Source organism: Capricornis sumatraensis, chromosome 1, assembly GCF_032405125.1.
Source record: "Capricornis sumatraensis isolate serow.1 chromosome 1, serow.2, whole genome shotgun sequence".
Taxonomy (NCBI): Eukaryota; Metazoa; Chordata; class Mammalia; order Artiodactyla; family Bovidae; genus Capricornis; species Capricornis sumatraensis.
Window position 1 is genome coordinate 180470427 of NC_091069.1, and position 26166 is coordinate 180496592.

General features: G+C 41.4%; 1 protein-coding gene across 1 annotated transcript in view; it reads left to right on the forward strand.

Moving 5' to 3' along the window:
* Nucleotides 1-26166, forward strand: part of ATP13A5 (ATPase 13A5) — a 137441-nt gene that overhangs the window by 58420 nt on the left and 52855 nt on the right. Inside the window, exons 9-14 of the mRNA XM_068968599.1 lie at nucleotides 6325-6397; nucleotides 7337-7465; nucleotides 14811-14981; nucleotides 17444-17601; nucleotides 20273-20461; nucleotides 24295-24356. Coding sequence (XP_068824700.1) covers nucleotides 6325-6397; nucleotides 7337-7465; nucleotides 14811-14981; nucleotides 17444-17601; nucleotides 20273-20461; nucleotides 24295-24356 — 782 coding nt within the window. The remainder of the gene's footprint in view (nucleotides 1-6324; nucleotides 6398-7336; nucleotides 7466-14810; nucleotides 14982-17443; nucleotides 17602-20272; nucleotides 20462-24294; nucleotides 24357-26166) is intronic.

Sequence of the window (26166 nt, forward strand, 5' to 3'; positions counted from 1 at the left end):
CACACACTTCCTCAGAAAAAGTAGGGAAAAGAGTGAACAAAATACAGTGAGACATAGAGGTAAGCAATAATCAGTCCAACAGAGACAGAGCAACCTGATTCTCACAGCTTTTCCCTGTATCTAGTCTGGAAACTCCCTTGGGAGACTTGGCTGTGCTTCCCACCTTAGGTTCATAAGACATTTCTGCATCTTCATACTCTCAACTTCTGCTTAAACCAGCCTGACAAGTTTCTGTTCAGTTTAGTTCAGTCGCTTGACATTCTCTAGTTGCTGGGAACAGGGCCTACTCTTCCTTGAAATGCATGGACTTCTCAATGTGGTGGCTTCTCCTGTTGCAGAGCAAAGGCTCTAGGCACGTGGACTCAGTAGTTGTGGCACATGGACTTGGTTCCTCCAAGGCATGTGAAATCTTTCTGGACCAGGGATCAAACTGATGTCCCTTGCATTGGCAAGCAGATTCTTATCCACTGTACCACCAGAGAAGTTCCTTGATGAACTTCTTAATTTGTTTTTAATCAAAACAGAATTGTCCTATATGAATTAAACTGGAACTGGTGTTTTTCACTTTACAATTTATATAATGGCCATCTACCATAACAAATAATTCTAAATTATATCTAAAAATAATGATGTGATATTCCATGGCCTACCATAATTTATTCAACTGTTTTTCTCTTTATGGAAAATAAGGGGTTTCTTCTCTACAACACATATATTGAATTAAAACTAACTACCACATCTGCTGGATCATCGAAAAAGCAAGAGAGTTCCAGAAAAACATCTATTTCTGCTTTATTGACTATGCCAAAGCCTTTGACTGTGTGGATCACAAGGAACTGTGGAAACTTCTGAAAGAGGTGGGATCAGACCAGCTGACCTGCCTCTTGAGAAACCCATATGCAGGTCAGGCAGCAACAGTTAGAACTGGACATGGAACAACAGACTGGTTCCAAATAGGAAAAGGAGTACATCAAGGCTGTATATTGTCACCCTGCTTATTTAACTTATCTGCAGAGTACATCATGAGAAACACTGGACTGGAAGAAACACAAGCTGGAATCAAGATTGCTGGGAGAAATATCAATAACCTCAGATATGCAGATGACACCACCTTATGGCAGAAAGTGAAGAGGAACTAAAAAGACTCGATGAAAGTGAAAGAAGAGAGTGAAAAGTTTGGCTTAAAGCTCAACATTCAGAAAACAAAGATCATGGCATCTGGTCCCATCACTTCATGGGAAATAGATGGGGAAACAGTGGAAAGAGTGTCAGACTTTATCTTTTTGGGCTCCAAAATCACTGCAGATGGTGACTGCAGCCATGAAATTAAAAGACGCTTACTCCTTGGAAGAAAAGTTATGACCAACACATTCAAAAGCACATTCAAAAGCAGAGACATTACTTTGCCGACTAAGGTCCATCTAGTCAAGGCTATGATTTTTCCAGTAGTCATGTATGGATGTGAAAGTTGGACTGTGAAGAAAGCTGAGCGCCGAAGAATTGATGGTTTTGAACTGTGGTATTGGAAAAGACTCTTGAGAGTTCCTTGGACTGCAAGGAGATCCAACCAGTCCATTCTGAAGGAGATCAGCCCTGGGATTTCTTTGGAAGGAATAATGCTAAAGCTGAAACTCCAGTACTTTGGCCACCTCATGCGAAGAGTTGACTCATTGGAAAAGACTGATGCTGGGAGGGATTTGGGCGCAGGAGGAGAAGGGGACGACAGAGGATGAGATGGCTGGATAGCATCACCGACTCTGTGGACGTGAGTTTAAGTGAACTCCGGGAGTTGGTGATGGACAGGGAGGCCTGGCGTGCTGCGATTCATGGGGTCACAAAGAGTTGGACACGACTGAGCGACTGAACTGAACTGAACTGAACAATATAGTGCGTCCTACATATTAGTGTTTGTGTCTCTTTTTTCAGCAAAAGAAGATATGTATATTTTGGACATTAATAAATACTGTAGTATTATTTTCCCTAAATGGAATAATTCAATCTCTTACTGGCAACATATGAGAATATCTATTTCCCAGATCCTGACCAGCATTAGGTGTTATACCTTGGTATTTAAAATTTTCCATCTAATACATTTTTGAAAATTATGTCTCATTGATGTTTTAATTTACACTTCCCTGATTGCTAGTGAGATTAGACACACTTTCCTTTGTCTAAAAGAGATTTGCACTTTTATTTACCATCTTTTTATATCCATTATATATGTGAAAAAGTTCTATTTTTTAAATCTTCTTTATCTTGACCTTGACTTTTGCTAGATTTAAAAAATTTGTCCTTTTAAATGTTTTTTTTTCTTTATGGTTTCTGGGTTTTTGTTTTAAGTCTCCTCTTTTTTCTGTTATAAAGTTCTCCTTTTCCAAAATTAGGTATTTTAATTTTTTATATTTGTCATTTTCTTAATATTTACTTTAAAATTATTCATAGCATTTAAATATTCAGATCCTACAACTTTAAAATCCCTGAATGCCTCCCTTTATTCCAAACAGTAGCATGGGACTTTCAGACTTGATGGCAATATTGCAAAAGACTTCTTTGAAATGATGACACTAAGCCCATTTGCAGTTAGCATTTGTTAATAAAAGCTTATCTGACCCAACCTGCAAGGCCTCTTGTAACACTATACAAAAAGGGCCAGTTTCCTGAAACTATCTCTTTGTAGTTTAAATCACAAGTCCTCAGCAATTAATATTAGTTAATTGCTATATTATTAATTAATTAAATAATCCTCAGCTAATCCATTTAGTACTTTACAATTTGCAGTGGAATTTGATATTTATAATGAAGTGCTTGTATGAGGGTTGGCAAACTGTGAAATGACACTCAAATGAGAGGGAGGATAGGAGCGACCAGGAGGTAAAGTGATTTAATCACATTCACCCCGGGAAGGGTGGCTAGAGACCTTCATCCCAGGTTTCCTGACTCTGAGTCACTTTCCCCTTGAGCAAAATCTCCAAGTAACTTGTGAGTTTCCTGTGGCAGTAAATGATGTTTTGATCATTTACAACAAAGAGCAGATTTGGGCAGCAGAGCTGGGAGAAAGGGAAGAAAAAGCATCTATTTACTGCCATTTCTAAATTATGCTAAACAAATACATGGTTTTGAAAACTGCAAAGGAGAAGAACATTTTCAGAAGTGGAAGAAGATATCTCCCTGCATCCACTCTAGCCACTGACAATGTCGCACCGAGAGAGGTTACCTTGCCTAGGCCAAGAAACGCCCCAGTGCAACGTGGTCCCTTTGTGCCACTTTTGACGCAGATATGAGCACAGACCTTGGCACCCAATTGCATTTCCATTGAACCGTACTGCACGCTCCACTGCCGGCTCCACGGGTGGCTGCTGTCAATAGCATGGACATAGCTGGCCCATAGTTCTCTGCCTCATTCAGGACTGAGCTGGGCTCAGGAGACACCTGAGTTAATGCCCTCATTATTCATCTCTGGAGGAAATCCAGCCACCGCAAACACAAGGACACACAGCAACAGACTCCACATAATAACAATATGCAAATTCGTTTTGGAAGCGAATCCTGGTCTCACTGAACAGGAACTGGAGAAACCAGAGGGGACCTAATGAAAATCAGGCAGCGAGCTTGGAAATCATGGCAAGCATCACAGTGCTGGCTTTCTCCTAGCTGGTTGGTTGTCATAGAAACCCGTGTGTGTAGCGTTTCTGAGTGCGTTAGCTCAAAGAGAATGCTTATATTATCTTACTGCAGAACTGTTGGGCGAAGTAGAATTATTCAGCTCAGTTAAATAAATATTTGCTGAGGTCCTACTATGTGAAGGCCACAGGGGATACATAGATGAATATGTAGTCCCATCTTTGAACCTCCTGACTTGGAGGGGAGACCTGACAAGAAAACAGATAGCCCTAGTGGAATGGGATCTGTGCACTAACACGGGAGGAAACACAGAGACTGGAACAATTAATTCTTCCTGCGAGTGTTAAGGACTTATGGATTGGAGATATTTCAGCAGGGCTTTATGTATAGGAATAGAAAGAGTTGGCTAGTAGAAAACGGGGGTGAATATCCTAAGGAATAGCTCAAGCAAAGACAGAAAAGCTTGGCAGGTTATGCAAGATGCTAAGTTTGATAAACAAATTCAGCTTTATGCCTTCATAAGTTTGCAGAATTATAGTCAAGCACTATTGACCCAGACTTCACCACTTCCAAATGTGTTACCGTCCTCTTAAGCAAAGTTGAAATTGACATTAACTAAAGGAGTTTGCTATGCAAGAAAATAAAGGAATTTGTAAGGAAGGATGTTTCTCTTCTCTTTAGGACAAAAGCTGCTTTCAAGCACTTTCAGAGAACATTTTCACCCACAGAAAAGGCTTTAGTCACATGAACCTTTTTGTTGTTGTTGATTTTCATATACTTAATAAGTCAGTGATTGTGGGCAAGTTACTTTAACATTTTTAAGCCCCTGTTTTTTGTTTTATTGTTTTTGTTTTTAGTTATATGTACACCGGAGGTAACAGCATTTTCATCATAGGATTATTTTGAGGATTAAAAAAATCAAGCAACATATTCCAAGTGCCTAAAATAACGCTTGGCCCTTGGTGACTGAATAAAGTTTTAAACTATTTAAAAACAATAATTTGAGTCATTTGCTATACTGTTATTTCTCCTATGAAGCCTTGGAAGTCTGAATGAATCTTTGATATGCAAAATAAATCAGTATCATGTTTTCGTAGAGCTTGAAGGGAACCTGAAAATGATCCAATTCATTGTTGTCTGCTGACAAAGGAAACAGCTTATACGGTGAAATGTGTTAGTTATATAGGGGTACCTGACAGGTTAGTGGGTAAGCCTGACCCACCACTCAGGAATCCTGACTGAATCCAGCGGTCTTGCTACCAAACCACGTTCTCATTGTCATCCATAATTAAATGAATGCGCCAACAGGTAAGCCTCAGGAAGTCACCTTAGGCCAATGAATCTGTGCCCAACAATAATATCACTTCTTCCACTCAATTGGCCCAAATGATTGAAGTTTAGCTTTTCAAGCAAAACTGAAATAAATAATAAATTGTTCTACATAAATATTAATATCAAACTTAGCAAACTCATTATGTTCTCTCAAGAGGAAAGTTGCATAATTGTGTGGAATTCTTGTCTAAGCCTGGTGACATTTATAACATTAAACATTATCAACAAAACAGACAAAAATAATTTAATGTCTAAAGAGAAGTTTTATTATATTTGAATTATGGTAAGCTGTATGGTAAGCTAAATTATGGTGTTTAAGTACTGTTGACAGTATTTAGACCTCTTCTACTTAGAGGCATCTGAGCAACTGACATCCATACACAGCCTTCCAGGAGGCTCCGGTTGGTCTGGCATTGCGCTCGCCTCTGGCTGGTGGCCTAGGAGTCAGTTTAGATGGCTCTGTGGATCACATCCTCTCTCACCTCTGTTTTCTCATCCCTGAGTTATCCTAGGAGATGCTTCCTCCACTTCTCCAGGCTGCTTCCATTCTCTCCACTTTGTCAGGGTCCTATCTCAATGAATCCCACTTCAAGTGAATTTGTTCAGCTGATGTACTCAGAAAAGTGTTTTGTTTTGTTTCTTTAATTACAGCTTTCTTATTAATCATCAACTCTCATCAAACTCATACTATAGTAATGAGTACTATCCGAAGTGATGAGTAAAATAAGCATAAAGTAGCTTAAAATAACCGTATAAAATAGATACTGTTCTTATCTCCGCCGTTAGATGAGGAAAAGGGGGTTAAACAGGCTGAATAACTCAAAAGTGGTAGCACCAGAATTCCAAATAGAGCAGTATGACTCCAGTCTGCAGAATTATCCAATATGAAAATCCACCAGTTCATAGAAGAGGTGATGGTTGTTCCACGTGCAATCAAAATACAACCTAAATATTCAAAGACTCTTACAATGGAAACCCCTTACAGATCAAATTCAGCTTTGCTTTTTACATACAGAGCAACAGAGACAGAGAACGGGAGTAACCTGTTTGTGGTGTCATTGGTTTTCTTCAGTCTAATCATGCATCTTCCAGAAATGAAGTCTCAGCTCCTTAGCTTTAGCCGGTGAAACTGGCTGTGCATCATTTTTCCTGGGATTGAAATAGTTTACGCTAACGAGCATACTTGCTGCTCTGAATAGGGAGTTGAGTGAGGTAGGGGTTGAAACAGGAAAGTAGGAGCTTGGAAAGTAGATGAGTCTTTCCCAGAGTCAGTTTGACTGTGGCAGCAGGTTCAGCATTTACTGTATTGAGATCAGGTGGTTTTCAGGATATGGATTATCTAATATTTAAATGCTGACTTTAAATTTACAGCAATCAGTGAAGCTGCACAACCTCGTGGAGGATCACAACAAAGTCCAGGTCAAGATCACTGTAAAAGGCAAAGGTAAGTGATGTGTTTTGCTTTCATCAGCATCCTGGTATTTGGAGTGGAGTTGGTCTCATTTGTTTTGATGATTAGTCAAGGAGGAAGTCTTTTTTGATTATACTGAGCACTGGGGCTGGGTAAGGCAAACAAGTCATCACAGATTGAAAATTTAAGGCAGCAAGGCCATAAGAATGCTGACTTGTACCTGCAGGATACTGAGAGTGAGCCCCTTGTTGAATTCTATACCTTAGGTGCCTGGCATGCCTCACCCTGACCCCAGCCCTGATTGAACTCTTTCTACTCAATGTCTGGTTTATTTCAAATCCCCTCTGTACTCCATATTTCACTCATTGAGATGTTACTGGGTAAGCCTTCTTAAGGCTTTTTGATTTGCTAACTAACCATCTCAAACAGACCCAGCAGCATATATTTGTATCTGTTATATGGAAACCAGACCTGTATAAGGCTTATGGATGGCTGGATGGACAGTGGGCATTTGCTCTGAGTTACCTGGGCTGAGGTGACCACGGCTCTCAGCAAGAAGTGAGGAGCTGCACTCCAGAGCAGTGGAAGTTGTCTGGAGTGTTTACATGGGCCCCGATCCAAGTACTGAGTGTGCTACAGGGGGTCAGGAACCCAGCTAAAGGATGTAAGCAGACACAAAGGGGCACTCTTCCATGGACAATGCCCTTAAGGGTCTCCTGTGGACAGAGTGCTGTCCCAGGTACTAGGATCAAGATGGGATCTTATTGCTGAGCAAATCTTTTCCTAAGACCCAGACACCAATTCCCTAATCCTAGTTTCCTGGGAATCTGCAGTTGAGTGTAAAGAGGCTGGAGCAGGTGAACATGCAGGGTAGTTCTTGATCAAAAAGTTGATAAGAGCTCTCAGCTGTTTTTATTGTTAGGTAAAAACATGAAACGTTCATCTGATCATGAAAATGTTGCTCTTATATAGGTTTGCAAGAGCTGGAATCCCGTCTCTTGGTTCCTGGAGATGTTCTTATTCTTCCAGGAAAGCTTTCATTGCCTTGCGATGCTGTTCTGATTGATGGAAGTTGTGTGGTGAATGAAGGCATGCTCACAGGTAGGCAGTTGTCATGGAGCTTCCTCTTTCTTTCCTTCCAACAACCAGGCCAAGTGAGCAAAGCAGATCAGCATACACTTACCTGCTTTATGGACATAACTTAGTGACTGAACAACAGCAACAAAGGTATTGAGAGATAGATGGGGAAGACACGTCCCGACTATTCATGTGAATGAAAACAATATATGTAGATAAGGAAGATTTTAAAATGTAAGAATGAAAACCACAATGCATATGAAACTAGAAGAAAAGACTGATTCAACTTGGAATTAATTACCCATGAGAGAGAGGAATAAGATGCTTTGAGTTCAAAGGTGGGTGAGAGGACCATACTGTTTGATGCACAATCTCTTTATAAATATGAGGTGAAGGTGAGGTGAAGTCGCTCAGTCGTGTCCGACTCTTTGTGACCCCGTGGACTGTAACCTACTAGGCTTCTCTGTGCATGGGATTCTCCAGGCAAGAATACTGGAGTGGATTGCCATTTCCTTCTCCAGGCGATCTTCCTGACCCAGGGATCCAACCCGAGTCTCCCGCATTGAAGGGAGATGCTTTAACCTCTGAGCCACCAGGGAAGGATGGTTTATACACCTGTTAGAACAAAACACAGACAAAAACTGTCACCTCACAATTGACAGGGCATAGAGATTTTATCCAGCCCTGTATTCTGTAGATGGAAAACTGAGCCCCAGTTTTCAGTGGGAGAAAGATTGAGTTGGGTCTTCCAGAAAGGCAGTAAAACAGTTCTGTTCTTTAGAATCGTGTTTCCAGTTGTTCTTACTGAGCATAAAACTGGTTTTCTAGTTATGGCTTGAACTGTCCTTGTCCTCATTTGTACTTTGTACAGTCCATTTGAATTTGTGTAATTAGTAAGGCACTATCTATAACATATTCCTTAAGGCAAAAAGAAGAATATTCACAGGGCATCTTAATAAAAGAAGGAAAAAACCATATGGAATCACAAAAAAGAAATTATTGGTCTTTTGTGTTTACAGTTGGTGTGTTTTTCCATTTCCAAATAGTGTAAAGACAAGGAAAAGAGAAAACACATGCATAAAACTTTTTAACATCACCTAAACATAAAGAGAGTCCTTCTCTAATCCTTAAATTGTTCAACAGAAGCATATTTCTCATTAAAGATGAGCCTGCTTAATTTAAAACTGAGACAAGAAAATGTAGTAAACATAAATATGTGCAGTATAATTACAAAATATCCCAATGTGTGAAGATCTGACTGCCTTGTAATGGTAGTGATGAGGATTTGCATACTGATCATATCTCTCATCCAGAATGGCGCCATAGTATCTCAGGTACAGGCCTCACACTCAAGAAAACCGTGCTCTTCACTCAGAGGCAATGACTATCTCTCATTCCCAACAGCCTGACGACCAAGAACAGTGTCTCTGAAGGCAAGAGAGCGTGGCAGTGAGAATAGAGAGGGGACACACAGCTGGGTTTACTTCCCTGGGTCTACTGACCTGGAGGACCTTGCTTGCCTGATTCTTAGGAAAGCTCAGAAAGTCCCAGAGAAGCAGCAAAGGCAAAAATGCCACCTTTTAATAAAGGTGCAAAGTTGACCTAAAATGACCTCAAGTGGTCAGTGGCTTTTCTGAGGGCCTGTTTCAGGAAAAACAAAGTCATCAGCATTAATATCTATGTAGCCTAAGTCCTGATAAAGTAACTTTAAAGATAATCATAAAATAGAGATATATCCATCTCTTTCTCATTAATTTCTTGAAATAGACCTCAGTACCAGCATGCTTTGAATATTTTATTGCATAGCTTGACTAGATCTTCCCACTCACTATGTATTCCTGGGAAGGATCCTGATGGAGTAATTAGATTAAGGTTAGATTCCTGAAACTGCAACTGTATTTCTTGAGTATGTATTTGAGTCACAAATGTGACTCAGGTAATAATCCCCCATGTGCAAAAATAGTCCTTTACATATACAGAAGTCTTTATGTAAGAAGAGTAGCAATAGTCCTAGCATCTGTATAGCAATTTATACTTTCATAAACAACTTTTACATGTCACTTCATTGTAGCATAAAACAAATTAGACTAGGCACTATTATAACACCCAATTTACAGATAGGGAAACTGAGGTGAAGAGACTAGGGCTGCTCAGCTAATGAGTGAATCGTCGGAGTTGGAGGTGGATTGGCTTCCAGGCATGAGGGACCATAGGAGTGAAGACAATGATTCGAGGAGGGGTCCAGCTACTGTTTTTGTGTTTTGTGTCTCCTTGCCTTTTCTTTTGTCAGGATTAGTCCCATTTATAGCACCATGCGCATTGCAAAATTTTCCTTAGCATCATCTTAACCTCATCCTCTCGTCATAAACTCCACTATGCAAAAAGCTCAACTTTATTTTATACCTACACTTCATTTTAATTTCGGCTTCAAATTTGGCCATTCTTGAAAGTGTGTAGTGTGAAGCATCTGATATAAGTCAGATATCCCAGCAGTTAGCAGGACCTCCCCAGCAGTTAGCAGGAGCCCCACCGCCACGGCCCCATTCTAGTCTGGCTACAGAAGTTGTGCCAGGTACTGGGGAGAGGCCTCTGGTCTAGGACACACTCCTCTCTGTGGTTGCCTCTCATGCCACTCAGAGCTCAGGGAACATCAGGGACCTATCTACCAGGAAATGAGGCAGACCCCAGTGACGTTTCCTCTCAGTTTCCACAAACTTATAGAATGTTTCTATGTCCTATTTGGTTCGGGCCCCTTCTCTCATAGACATACAGTATCCAAGCTCTCTTTAGACTTTCTTCCAATTCCTACTCCTTGGATTTTTATTTGGCTAGAAACGTAGTAAAAGAAAGGCAAGATGAGCAGAAAAGCTTTGTTCTTACTCTCAGATGGTCTCTAAAATTTATGGTAAATTTATGAGTGCCTTCTGAAACTCAAAAGCCAGTCCCTTGCTCTTTTCTTGTGCCTCCTGAGACAGTGATCCCCTTCAAGATTTAGCTCTTCCCAAAGGGTCCAGAGAAAAAAGGGAGTACCATGGGCAGAAATGTTTTCCTGGGAGCAATAGCTTATTTTTCTTAGCTCTCATAAGTATTAGGTGTTATGCTAGCATTTTACACATGTTTTTTTCATTCAATCCACAAGTCTGTAAAGTGAGAGAATCTGAGGTCCACAGAGAGTAATTTATTTGCCTAAGGTTACACAGCTTGAAAGTGATAGAGCTGAAATTAGAACTCATTTGTTTATTCATTCATTCATTCATTCCACAAATGTTTATTAGCCCCCACTATGGAGCAGACGCCCTACTAGGTGCTGGGGAGATAGCAGTGAACAGGCAGACTTCTTCCCTCGTGGAGCAGACTCTAGTTGGAGGACAGAAAACATGAAGGCAGATAAATGACACAAATTCCCAATAACAGTAAGTTCTATGAAGACAATAAAATACTTAAACCCAGCCATTGTGTCCCCAGAGCCTACGCTTGCAGCTGCTGTCCCTCGTTGTCTCAGGGATAATTATGAGGGGGAGGGGTAACTTTCACTCTGCCACAATCCCTCGCCCTCCTCTGCTCATCAGAATTACTGATCTATCTGAATCGTATGTGCAGAATCATGTAGTGATCTGAGCTGGACACAGGAATTCCCCTAAGAGGTGATTTCATGTTTATATCCTGTCAGACAAGCTTGTAGTCAGTGGACAGATCAGATCTTCTTCTCTCTTCCCATTTTCCTTTCTTCTCTCTCACTCCTGTCTTTCTTTCATTTATTCACTCATTCATCCATTTATTAAATAAAGTTTCAGAGATGCCTGCTATGTGCCGGTACTGCACTGTGTGCTAGAATCAACAAGAGAAATGAGAAAAGGTCCCTGCCCTCAAGTAGCTTATAATCTGATGGTCCCAGAAGTATAAATAAACAAGGACCTGACCTTTCAAAGCACTGTCACCATGTGGAGACATCTGGCTCATTGTGGACAAAGGAGGGAGTTTCAGCTTCACAGCAGCCAGGATCTTCGGGTCTCAGAAGCCAAGTGAACAGTTGGCTGTGAGTGTCTTTCCTTCTGAAACCCTCTCCAGCCTACATAGATATCCAAACTTTTGTTTGGAGAATCCATACTTTCCTGGGATCCCTGGGAAAATGCTGAATATAAAAATTTTAAATGTCAAAGTCCTTGTCCTCTGATATTACTTAGATCATGAGAAAGAACCTAAACTTGTATAACTATCATCAGTACAACTGTATTTCCAAGTAGGAAATATAACATTATCTTGCTAATTGAATAGCAAAAATCTGATGACAGTTTCAACTGATTCTAGTGCTTTTTAAATCTATGAGCCCAGAAGTGTTATTGGCATTTTAATTTTGTCTCTGAAGCTTATTCTTTTTGAACTCCCAGTTGATTTTCTTTGTATCTGAAATATCTGGTTGTACAACCATTAGGGAAAGTCGAGGAAGAATACTGGCAAAGAATGGGAATCAGTAATAGAATACATCCCTGGCCTAGTTTAGCTGAAGTCTGTGTAGGGTAGTAACAGCCATGGGTGCTCAGATGGCGGTGGCTCTGACAACCTAGCAGGAGAGTTTGAGGCTTATGAGTAACGGCAATTGAAAAGGTTGACGGATTTTTGAGAAAAGAATGAGATAATAAAAGGGGCCTCTGTTAGGATTCATCTGGAAATGGTTTGGGAAGACTGAAAGGGGGGACTGGAGGGGAGGAACAGTTAGGAGAATGGGAGATAAGAGAAAATAGATGTATTAGTCTCTGACCCAGTTCCTGGCACAGGGCTCTTGAAACACTTGTAAATTCCTACTTGATAAAAGCACTAGGAGCATCTCTTGCTCTAATGAGGCTGCTGTTGGTGGATACCTGGATGGCTCCTGGATGGGGGCTGGTCCCCAGAAAGACCAAACCATGATTAGAAACTTGGAATTTTCAACCTCAACCCCCATTCTCTATAGAGGGAAGAAAGGCTGCAAATGGAGTTGATAATTAATCACATCTACATGAGGAAGCTTCCATAAAATCCTAATAGGATGGGATTCAAAGAACTTCCAGGTGAATGAGCACACCCACATACCAGGAATATGATGCACCCCAACTCCAGGGGGACAGAAGTTCCTGTATTCAGAACTTTCCCAGACCGTTCCCCAGGTATCCCTTCACCTGGTTGTCCATCTGTATCCTTTATAATACTCTTTAATAAACAGCTAAATGTAAGTAAGTATTTCCCTGAATTCTGTGAGCCACTTTATAAAATTAACTGAATCCAAGGAAGGGATCATGGGAACCTCAGATTTATGGGTCATGTTTGAGAAGCACAGATGACAAACTGGATTTGCAACTGACATCTGAATGGGGTGGGGACAGTCTTATAGGACCGAGCCCTTAACCTGTGGAATGTGACACTATCTCCAGATAGATGGTATCAAAATTGAATTTAATTGAGTTAAATTATAGGACAATCAGCTGATGTCACAGAATTGCATGTTGTGGAGGAAAAAAAACCCTACACCTCTGGTGTCAGAAGCTTTGTGAATATGGTAGTAGGCGCGAGACTAAAGACAAAACACATAAGGAAGGACTGGGGATTTTCCTAATTCAGGGCTTCAAAGCTGAGATGTTTATTTATAAAAAAGATTGATTAGTTCCATTGTAACCTCAAGTTACCCAGAGGACATGTTTGCACTTCAGAGAACTAAACAAATCACAGCTAATCCATTGTTAATGCAATTACCAAGAACCAGACAATGATTGCCATTTAAGCCACTGGGACCCAGATGCAAGAGTCCAAGAATGACACTCAGAGGAAGGTGTGTTAGGACTTGGAAAATCGTTCTGTGAAAAGGCAGACTGTGGAAAGAGGAGGAATCAAAATGGTTCTGAGACTGTAAATCTGTGACTCAGCAACAAGGTAAGACTATAAGAGAAACAGGAATTTAAAGAGGAGATTTAGGGCTAAAGATACTGATACAGATTTTAGAAATGGTGAGTTCCAGAGGCTAGCAGAATATCCAGGTTGGGATGAACAGCCAACAACTGAGATGCACCAAACAAGGGCCCAGGAGAGAGGAAAGATGGAGCGAGGAATTACTGGTATATCCTTCTAGACACGCTAATTAATGGAAGTACAGCTGAGGTCATCCAGAAAGGGGAAGAGGAAACAGAGGTTCTATCTTGTTACATTAATTTCTCTTTCACTGCAAGCTCCAAAAAAGATCATGAAGAATATTTTTTTTCCTTCGGGATTTGAGATGTAAGTAACATATAACACTGTATAAATGTAAGGTGTATAGCATGACTTGGCTTACATCATGAAATGATTACAAGCTCAGTGAACATCCATCATCTCACAAAAAATAAAGAAATAAAAAAAATTTCTTATGATGAGAACCCTTAGGATTTATTCTCACAACAAATTTCATATATAGCATGTGACAGTATTGGTCATATTCAGTGTTAGTCATATTTCTCATGTTTACATTACATCCCTACTATATATCTATCTTATTGAGAAGTTGGTACCTTTTGACAGTCTTCTGTTTCCCTCTCCTTCCACCCCAGCATGAAGAGTGCTGAGAATATTGTACAGATTTCCGGCAGGCATCATTTCTCACCCATCTCTGTACTTCCAGGGCTGCTTTTCTCTACCCCAAACTCGACATCCAAACACCCTCAACTGCCATTGATACCCAGAACACACCATGCTCTTTCTCTTAGATCTCCTAAGAGCACTCTCCCCTCCTCCTGAAGCTAACGGAGCTTATTGCCTTTCAATTGTCACCTATTACTTACATGCAAAATCTTTCCTGATTTTCCTTTTGGGTTGGATCTTCAGATCACCTGGTTCTGCTATCAAAATATTTACCACACTGTGTTTTAATTAATTATTTACCGATATTTACAGGTCTGGCTTCCTGAGCTTTAGGAGGTCAGAATTTCTGTCTTATTCATGATTATGTTGCCAACATCTAGAGCAATGCCTGGTATGGAATAAGTACTTAGACATATTTGCCAAATCAATGGATGAATGGATAGATAAACAAGTGAATAAGAGGCAAGTACAATAACTATACACGTGCTTTGTAGCTTCTTCATGCCCAGAATAAGTGGCAACTCCTTTCTCTAAAATGGGATGCTTTTTAAATAAAAAACAGTAAACCATACTGGCCATGTGTGGGAAAGATAGCCAAATCTTAAACAAATATTTGAAATATAATCAAGTATACCACTGCTTGCATCACTAACATCCTTAAGAATAGTCATCTGACTGAACAAACAGATTAACTGTGGTTTCTATCCTTTCTTGAAACTGGTAATACCAGCTCTAAATTACTACCCAAGTTCACGCAATATCAACAAAATACCATCTTCTTTAGGAGAAAGTATACCTGTTATAAAGACACCATTGCCCCATGCGGAGAACACCACAGCCTGGAAATCCCACAGCTTGGAAGATTATCGGAAACATGTCCTTTTCTGTGGAACAGAAGTTATTCAGGTCAAGCCCTCTGGGCAGGGGCCAGTAAGAGCAGTCGTTTTGCAAACAGGTCAGTAGATTCCATTTTTGTAAACATGGTCCATGATTAGAGGTGGGGGAGCTGGATTAGGGAAATCTTCTTTACAATCATGGAGTTTGTCACATTCTGGTTTCCAATGCTGCTAAGTCGCCTCAGTCGTGTCCGACTCTGTGCGATCCCATAGACGGCAGCCCACCAGACTCCCCCGTCCCTGGGATTCTCCAGGCAAGAACACTGGAGTGGGTTGCCATTTCCTTCTTCAATACATGAAAGTGAAAAGTGAAAGCGAAGTCGCTCAGTCGTGCCCGACTCCCAGCGACCCCATGGACTGCAGCCCACCAGGCTCCCCGGTCCATGGGATTCTCCAGGCAAGAGCACTGGAGTGGGGTGCCATTGCCTTTGTTGCTGCTATTTCCAACTGAACTGTTCATTGTGAATACTGTTGTTTGTGATAAAGTGCATACGGGGATGAAGCACACTTCCTCAGAGGCAAAACTGTGTTCTTGGTTTTACTCTGTGTCCATAGACTTCTTCTCTTTTCACTCTGTACTGCCTCTGAGTGATTACCAAATAAACTGTTTCAACTGTGATCACTTAAGAAATTTTTCTTTTCAAAGAGTCATATGACAGGCTGTTATCTCAAGGTTTTACTGGACGCCTTCAGCAGGTCCAAAGATGCTTCAAAGTCAAGGCATCTACAAGGGGGCTCATCCTCCTCTAGTGCCTCTTTCTGTAGACATCATCACCAATCTAGCAAGTTTCTTCATATTGTCTTTACTCCTCATTTTCTCTCCTACCAAATAAGGCACCACATCCTACAGATTCTGCAAATACCTCCTGCATCCTGTCTCCCTCTGAACTGAATCTATCACATCGTGTCTAAATTATTACAGAAGAAATATTTATTTGAAAGTATCACTTTAACTTTCACCTTAAATATTGTTTTTTTATGCTTTGCTTAATTTTTCTCTAACCTATTCCTCAATTTGTCACCAAGTCTCACTTCAAAAATATAGTTTGGAGCAATTCATAAATACCATGCTCAAGAATGTTTCAAGACGACCCATATTAGTCCCACTCTTTCACATGACAATACCTTCCATGACCTGGTCTCAGCTCTCTGTATTTACTCATGACCTGTGTTTCTGCCACCCCATATATTTATAGACCCAAAATATATCTTGCATTTGATATCCCTATGCTTTAGTTTAGTCCATGATTCAACTGTTCTACCTAGTTTTTTAATCAAAAATATCAAGGTTTGAGGGATTTTTATGCTCAAAGTAGTCAGTGGGCATGAGAATATCCTTCAAGCTGCTGCCTAAGAAAAAGCTCATGGGTGGAGATCATGGAAACTACTGATCTGAGCTTGTAAAACGCTAAAGCAACAGGTTAGAGAAAATTTGGCTGTTTTCCTTCAAAGTCTACAAAGTCATGTTTGAGGAGAGCAGATGTTCATCAAGAAGTGGGATTAAAGCATGCTTTATACTTACAATACTGATTCATGTCTGGAATATATAGTAGCCAATTTTTTTGCCAGTACTTTAGAAGTGAGTGAGTATCTACTAAGTGCTATTCATAGAGGGCTAAAGAAAAGCAAATGTGAAATACTCTTTGCCCACAAAGTAGATTATGATCTGATACAAGAGACAAATGCATTTATAGCTAACAAAACACAGTGCATAGAGGGATGTCATACCAAGTTGGTTTTTATCCTTTCTTAAAACTAGCAAATACCAGCTCTAAATTACAGACAGAGGGATAAATTACTTTGATTGTGAAATATGGGAGTAGAATTCTGGAAATACTTATTTGAAGAGATGGTATTTTGAGCCAAACCTGATACAATGGGAAGGATTTAGCCAATCACAGCAGAGAGCTGGGAAAATAGGCTAATTTGTGTCCAAGAAGCATAAGAGAAGGAATGCACGAAGGTCTTCTGGGACCAGGAAGCAGGGACTAGGGATAAGGCGGGAGACCTCAAATGCCATGTCTACAAATTTGATCTTTATTCTAAAATGTGTGTGTCCTGGAAGGTTTTTGAATTTAAGAACAACATGACCAGAGGCATATAAAATTCCTTGCCTTGTGCTTTACTTTTCTCTTAATTTTCCGTTACTTTCAACACACATGTTTCTGTACGTCTTCTTCTCAGCATCTCTTGTTCTCTGGTCACTGCCTTCATCAGCTCCTTGGTCTGTTTCCTCAGCCCCATATGTGAAGTGGGGGTTACACTGTTTGAGCCACTGAAGCACTGCCCTCCAGAGCAAGAGAAATTGAGACGAGCGAAATGAACACCATTTATTATTCCTGGCAACTTGGAAGAATAATCAATGTAAAACTGTTAGGTCACAACAATACTGTTTTAATTCCATTTTCAAACGAGTCTGTTAACCAATTCTTAATTCAATGCAAACCATTTTTTTTTCATTTTGGTTTTAGGGAAAAATGTATTAAAAGACCTTTCACCACTTGTGATTACCTTTGTGTAGGTTACAATACAGCCAAAGGGGACTTGGTGAGATCCATCCTCTACCCCCGGCCTCTGAACTTCAAACTGTACAATGACGCCTTCAAGTTCATAGTGTCCCTGGCCTTCCTTGGAATCATGGGTTTTTTCTATGCCCTTGGTGTATATACGTACCATGGAGTAAGTACTTGGGGGTAGGGCTTTTTAATAGGATAACTTTCTCGAGGAACTTAACCTAACTAAAGGGTTAGAATCAATGTCATCCAATAGAGCTTTCTCGAATGATGAAAATATTCTGTATCTCTACACTGGTCAACTTGCTAGCCATTAACTGTGTGTTCACTGAGCACTTGAAATGTGTTGGTGTAATAAAGGAAATAAATTTTCAATTTTTAAAAAGTAAAATAGCCACATGTGATTAGTGGAAATGGTATTGGAAGGTGTAGCTATTAAAAGTTGTGAAGTTCACAGCTCCTTTCACCACCTGGATGGGAGTGAAAGGTTACTGCATGTGTGGCATTTGTGATATCCAAGCCCAGAGGAATACATGTTCCCTCAGAGGAAAAACATGCTTCTCAAGCATTATAGGATGGGGAAGATTTGGTCTTAAGATTAGAAAGCAGTAAGAATACACACATTTGAATGACAAAAATGCAAAGGGAGAAAAACACAAAGGAATTCTGGAACGAGCAAGCAGTTATGAGATAAATCTAATAAGGTAGGATTAGATCAGATTAAAGGGGATATTGAATGCCATGCCTAGATGTTTGGCCTGTTTGAAAGTGTTGCTGTATTTGAGCGTGTACATTGTCAAGGGAATACTCAACACACCATGCAGTCAATGAGTTGCCCTGTGTTCTTGTTAGGTTCTGAGATGAAGTTGAATGTCTGGTTTTACGGAGTTGTGTACTATATGGACCCCCCCCCCCCCCCTTCCCTTTATAAGCTTCATGATGTCTGGTTTTGTTTGGATGTCTCCCTGAATAGTTGTGATGGCTGTGCAGAAAAGAATTGTAACAAATAACCCATGAGGTCCTTTCTGGTCCTGAGAATCTGATTCTGTTATGAATTTTGCAGTCCCTTCTATAAAACAGGCTGGGATCTTAGCAGTGTGGGCTTATAGGGGAGAATTAAAACATTGTGAATAAAAGGATCCAAACACAGGTATGAAACTGGGAGTGAGTGGATTCTAAAATGCCCAAACTGATGGCATTGGTGATAACATAGAAAAGTGTGTGTGTTGAGTGTGGGAGAGGCAAAGGCAGTCATGAGAATTTTTAGGTAATGTTCACGTTCAAATCTGAACTCTGCATAGTCATTGCAATCTGAAACAAACTCTCAGAGAGCATTTCTAGGGGGAAGGAGGTTAGAGGAGGTCAGGGCACATGGGCACCAGTGGAATAGAGTCTGGAAAGAATGAAGCAGAAAGTCAAAACCAGTGGGGCTGGAATTTGAGGCAGTGTGCCAGTTTCATCTGGGAAACATGAGCATTGAGCAGGAAAACAAGCAAAAGCCCTCTCCTATGGGCCAGGAAGCCTTGGTGGGGATAGCACATGAGAGTTTCTTGGGCAAGACTCAATGTCCAATACATACCAAAGCAGCATTCTCATTGCACATCCCATCTTCTTGTAGGTCTGGACCTGCAGACCTTTAGGCTGCTTCTGTCTGCACTGGCTCAGCATGAGGCAGGGCTGAGTCTTCAGGGTTAAAGCTCCTCTGTGGCTGGGGTTGGAAAAATCAGGAAATGATGGATTTCATGATAAACTAGAATTGGCCCAAAGATGTGCCAAGCAGCCATTGTTACTAAACTTGAATCTATGTTTTCAATACTGAAAAGAGAACTTTATGGCTAAAACCAAGGTAATTTCATAAAAACCTAGGCAAGGTTGTAGAGGGAAAGCCATTAGTTAACAGAGCAAGGGAAAGTTATGCAGCCTATGATTTGATCTCGGCCCTGCCTTTATTAGTCCTGTGATCCTCGGTAGCTTGCCTGGAATCCTGATTCTGTGGGACTTGGCTTGGTGATATGACACACGTTTGTGCCCTCCCTCTAGATGAATAGATTAGGGATTATATCCTCACCATTTAAGCAGCATGTGGCCTTGGGAAAGTTGTTTACTTTTTAAAGTCTCAGTTTCCTTTTCTGTTAAATGGAGGAAATAACAGTATTTACATTGCAAGGTGGTTGTGAGGAGTAAATAAACAGTGTGTGTATACAGTGTTTCAGGGTGTGTATCCAGTGAGAACAAGCTAGTTTTATTGGCTTACCCACAGCAGTGAATATATGCTGAGATCTTCGCAGAATCCTGGTCCGAGTTTTCATCAGGTTTCCAGGCACTCCACGTATGTGTTGAGCACCTTCTCTGTGTCAGAAGGCGCTAGGCTCTGCATCTGGTGACGAGTAAGATGAATTCCAAGATGACTTCAAAGATGAAGGAGGCACAGCTGCTGTGCCGGAGGAGTTTGTAGAACCGTTGAGAAAGCCACAGTCAGGCCACGTGTGAACTATTACAACTTAAGTCTAGTCCCAGTGACCAGGAGTCCAGAGGGTGTGCAAATGCCTGATGGGCAAAGAAGGGGTGGCCCTCTGGATGGACAGAAGGCTGAGCGGAGAGAAGCTGGGTCAGGAAGGACAGTAGGGTGTGGTCTGGGGGCCCAGGGTGTCATTTCCTCTGCAGAGGGTGACAATTTGTTGATTTCTCAGACTCAACCTGGAGAAATCTCAGTCCAACCAAGACAGCTGGCTCATGACTATTCTGAGCTTCCAGAACTTCATTGGTGCAACAGGAGATGGAGCGGAAGGGTGCACGTGCTTTCTGCCAGGCTAACCTGTGTGTCCCTCCCTCCGCAGGCCTCTCCACAAGACACCATGGCCATGGCCCTGCTCCTCCTCACCGTGGCGGTCCCTCCTGTGCTGCCAGCTGCCCTGACCACAGGCATCGTGTACGCACAGAGGAGGCTGAAGAAAAAGAGAATCTTTTGCATCTCCCCACAGCGGATCAATATGTGTGGGCAAATCAACCTTGTGTGCTTTGACAAAGTATGAGCTCAACTCCCCATGTTGGAGGTTAATGATACTGGGACATAGCTGAGTTGGGAAGGGCCTCAGAGACTGTCTAGCCCAGCACCCTCCTGGGACAGATGGGAATACGGAGGCCACGAGGGTCACACACAGAGCTGGTGTGAGAGCATGTTCTGGAAGCCTGCTCTCCCGAGTCCTGAGGAAGTGGTTTAGCCGTCATATCAGCATTTCTTTCCTGGCAAATTTAATATTTTCGTGCCTGTTTCAGGTTTCAAAACAATCTCTTACTGTAATCACTTTTATGAGTGACTGGCTTTTTTCAGTCAAAAAATAATATGAGGAACATTTCTGTTCCCTCGGTGCTTTGTCCAGAGCTTAAGGGGGCATATTCATTTCTCCTCCGCTGCTTATTTTCAAGAACTGGAAAGCAGGGGCTGTGACCTGTGTTTACACACTCTGGTCCTTCTTTTTGCCTTTGCTTCCCAGGATGTCGAGCCTTAGGACTGGGGCAGATTGTCTGTGCTTAGGGCCTGGAAAGGTGGCAGAAGGGAAGTATGTTCGGAGGAGGGGACAGCTGTTCTCGGACAGGTCCCAGGACCCCTCCTTGTGGCTTCTGTGGGGGACCAGGCAGGGCTGCAGTATCAGTCACCTCACCCGGGCACCCAGTTTACCAGCTCTAATGCAGAAGTCTGGTCTGGTCCCTCCATGTCTTCACTTTGTCTTCATGAGAATAAATAAATGATGAAGGTTTTGCTGCTTTTTAGATAACTGACATTGGCAGAGAGCCCCATTAGTGAGATGTTGCAAGCTCTTGAGAAGCTCACAAGCTAGATGAGGAAGAAGGAAACAGGGAAACACAGATGATGAAAACACAGTGAAATGCATGCTAAATAAGTATAAGCCAAGCACCGGGGTGTGGTTACCTGCCTCACCTCTGAGCTGTGGCTTTGGCTGTCAGGCAGAATGGGCCCCAGGCTCAGCCATGAGCAGCCCAGCAGCACACAGATACCAGGGCTGCCACAGGCGGGGAGCCAGACTCTGGGTGGTAAGAACGTGGCTATGAGGTCAGGATGCAGCTGGAACCGATGAGCCCAGGTGCTCAGGGCTTCACGTGCTCTGAGAAGATGGCTCCTTGTCCTAGACAAAGAGGAACAGAGAGCAAAGGCCAAGCTGGAGAGACACCATGAGCAGACCTGACAAGTCCTGGTCCCCAGGTAGAAGTGGCATAGCTCTTACATCGTTTCAGTTCTATTCTTTTCTAGTTTCCTTTGACAAAGAAACCTGTAAGGTTAACTTAACAGTAGCTACCTTTTAGATTCAGGGCCAGAGAACTACTCTTGACAACAATTCGTTACTGACCCAGCAGCCTCACCAGGGTGTAGAATATAGGAGGGAGATTTACAAAATGTGTTCATTACATATCTGTTTCTAAAACTAATTTTTCCAGAGGTGTTCCCTTTCCTTCCTGCAGAAATCTTTTCCACATCCTTGTGCTCCTTTGCTAGACTGTCTTAAGGATGCTCGACAGCAGACTTGGCCAGACTCCATATGTTGTGATGGCATCTTATAATGCAAACACTCATGACTGGGAATCAGCAAAATGGGAAATCTAATCATGAATTTGACACTAAGTTTCTGTGTGACTTTTTAAGATAAGATAGCTGAAGTACAATTCTCTGTTTCTTTCTAGCTTTCATATTATAAAACTCTATCACCATGATGTTAGAATAAAACCCTCCACAATTAATTGAATTTCCACCTAGTGTTATTTCAATTTAGAAGATATTCACCACTGGGCTTCTGAGTACATTTATTCCCATATATTCTAGTTTTACACTGGTTTCTTACAAGTTCTTTAAAACAAGTTTTCTCTCTCTCTTTTCTATTCAATTCAGTCTAAGCCTGAACTAGTATTTATACTAAGAAGTTTTATTTTTCTATCTTATTCACTTTAGAACAGCAACTGTAATTTTTAGTGCTTTTTCCATTTATGGCTAGTTTTATTGTATAAGGGTTATTTTCATGTAGAGAAATAACTTTGTCCCTTATCTGTTTTTGCTACGGTATCATCTCTGTTTTCATGTTCAAGATATTGATGTTTTAAAACATATCTAATCATCAGGAAAACATTTCAGTTTGAATTAAGTTGCTAACTCTTGCTGAAATGGAGCAACTCAAGAGCCTTTGGAATCTAATCACACAGATTGGAGTCCTTATAAAATATAGGAGGTACATGTTTTGCTTTTTTCTTTTGCTGTTGTTGTTCTTGAAGGAATAACCTACACGAAGCATGTTAGCTCTCCTTGAAGTCCAAATTAGTTAATAAAACAAACTTTCCTATTTCTTTAATCCAGAAGCTCAGACGTTGTCTCTCCACATGCTTTTCAGAATTCACTTAACATTTGTCTTCTGGTGGAAGCCTCCAAACAGGCTGGATTCTGGTTCTTTCTCTCCAGTCTATGTGCCAATGGACCCTTGCCCGCTCATTTCACCTTTATACTGAGACTGTCTATACCCTATTTACTCAGTTGTAAGAAGAGAAAGCACTGCAGACACTTCTCTGTAAAGCATGGTGCTAATGCAAATGTGCTACGATGATAAAAGATATCATTTGATGGAAAACCAAAAACTTCAGTGTCTTATACGGTGAAGATTTACAAGAAAAAAAGTGTCAGAAACATAGGTGTCAGTGTTGAAAAGGACATTCCTATCACTTTGCAATGCATTACTGACAGTTAGAGCTGAGCCAGTGGTAGCCACCCACCTCCTTGCTCTGACAGGGTGTAGACCAGGCCAAATGCCATTGGCCTATTGCATAAAGACAGTAGGGTTTGTAATTAATAACTGACTGTGTAGCAATGGGCAAATTAAAAGTGCTGTGATAGCACTCAGCCCCATTTTGCTTTCTCTGCTACATTATCTGACAAATACTTTCCCCTGATGCAGCAAATCAGCCCTCCCCACCATTTTCCTCTTGATCTAACAGTCAAAACCATCCCTGGACATTAATTAGTATTTATTAGGAGCACTTCACTTCTCTCTGTAGTCTCAAAGCCCTTTATCAACATTTCATTATCAATCTAGACAGTCACCATATCACCCATATTTTTAGGAAATAGCTGTGAACTATATAGCAGACTAGGAACTAAACAGTCTTGCAAACAGAAAAACATTCTGACCTCTGCTTTAGAAAGACAACAGGTGCCAACTGAGAAGTCAGACTGAGCTGGTTCTTGTATTTCTATTCACTGAACCTTTCTCATTCAGCAACAGCAGGGGTCACGGCAGTAAACACACAAAATGAAACACTTGCATTTGGTAATTAGTGACTAGACTCAACCTAATTTTCAATATGGTCTTTTGGGAATCATTTGTCACTGGCTGAATCTTGCCTTCAGGTGCTCATCTCTGATTTAAAATGTGATGCTTGCCAGTAAGAGCTTGGCCAATGTTTTATAATAAGTGTAAATGGAGTATAACCTTTAAAAATTGTGAATATCACTATAGTGATATAGTACACCTATAACTTGTAGAATATTTTACACCAACTATACTTTAATAATATATAAAAAGCAAATTAAATGTTAAAAAGAATCATTGAACAAGTGGAAAATAAAAATCTTTAAAGTATGTTCTTAGAAGGAAAAAAAAGGAAAACTAATGGAGAGCTGAGTATCACACCTACTACAAATATAAACAATAATGAAAAAATTTTTAATGAACAGCTAATGTAAAAAGGAAGGGCTTGGGACAGCTAAACATACTTTGTTTTCTTGGGAGCTTGGGTTTTGTGTAAATTATAATTAAAAGCTCTAAATCTTCTGCTAAAACCCATTCTAATTTTTTTGCAGACTGGCACTCTTACAGAAGATGGACTGGGCCTCTGGGGGACTGTCCCTACTGTTGACAACTGGTAGGCACTGTAATGAAGACAGAGTGTGTGTGATCGGTAGGGCTACCAGTCCATCCTTCCAGTGTTGAGGGATGAATCTCACATAAAATATACATAATAATTGGCTGGTACTGGCTCCCCATTAATCAGCTTGTTAAATTAAATGAGTTCTAAATTCGGAATCAGAGGGGGAAAGCATATCTTCAAACTCCACATGAAAAATGGAATAGAATAAGGTGGATGATTAGGGAGTTGAGTGAATAAAACAAAAGGCAAAGAGTGAAATCAGGACTGTGCTTAATTTAAAACTGCATAGACTTCCTGGGTGGCTTGTGAGGTGGGAAATCCAGAAAGGAAGACCTCCATCTCCCCACACTTTAGTGAGATAAAAGGTGCAAATGGACCCATCTGCAATGTACCGCATGGCTGGGAAAAGAATTAAGGCACAGATATCACAATAAGGAAGAAGACATGATAACGATTGCTTGATAAAAGACACAGTCCTGATTTTTATAATAACATAGTGGATAAAAGGTAGAAATTCATTTTGAAAATGAATAGATCAAGGAATACCACCTGGAGGAGATAACAAATGAGATGGGTTTTGAAGGGAGTATGGCTGCAAATTTTACAGATGAAGTTTAAAAGCTGGCACTAGGGAGCGAAGCTGAAGCTCCAATATTTTGGCCACTTGACATGAAGAGCCGACTCATTGGAAAAGACCTTGATGCTTGGAAAGATTGAAGGCAGGAGGAGACGGAGGTGACAGAGGATGAGATGGTTGGATAGCATCACTGACTCAATGGACATGAGTTGGAGCAAACTCTGGGAGATACTGAAGGACAGGGAAGCCTGGTGTGCCACAGTTCATGGAGTTGTGAAGAATCGAACATGACTTAGTGACTCAACAACAACAGGGAGTGGAGAGGGCAATCACATAAATAATATCCCCAAACAGAGCTAGAGACAGGAGGGAGGCCCATCCTCAGAGAATGCCCCCTGCACTCCCTTCCCTGCAGGGCTGGGACCCACCTTCTCAGTCAGTGGAGACACTTCTGCTCTTGAGCTCTGGGAATACCACCTGGGCTCCAACAGTGGCTGCGGCTGCTGTCACTGAAGGAGTCATGCAGGGACTCTCCAGGTTGGGGACAGGGTCCTGGGCACAGCCCTGGCACAAGGGAACAGTAGTCAGGCAGTGTGATGGTGCAGAGGATTCCTGGGCTACGTGACAGTGAAGTCCCTGGGCTCCTGTTAATGTGCCTCTGCTTCTGGGTGCTTGGATGCACAGATCAGGTTTTGGTCCAGACAGGCAGACCTCTACGGACCAGAGCAATGAAAGGGGAAAGGGATGTTTGCAGTTTCCATTCCTTCTTTCCTTTTGCCCTAGTACTCGGAGACTTTGAGAGGAGTAGAAACCCTGGATACAGTTTCTATTCAGCTGTAAGATGGGAGGAGAGACCGTCTATTGTCAAATAGGGAAATGAGTTTTTGATGCTAGATATCCATGCCAGGAGTTTTAAGAAATAGGGGTGAAAGCCAAAGGGCCGACTTGTGAGAACTATTTGAATCCATGCCTGCTTTTTTTTTTCTTTATTGTACTTATTCATTAAATTTTGGGGCCATGCTACACAACATGGGCTTCCCTGGTGGCTCAGATGGTAAAGAATCCTCCTGCAATGTGGGAGACCTGGGTTCGATCCCTGGGTGGGGAAAATCCCCTGGAGAAGGGCACGGCAACCCACTCCAGTATTCTTGCCTGGACGATCCCATGGACAGAGGAGCCTGGCAGGCTATAGTCCATTGGGTCTCAAAGAGCTGGATACGACTAAGC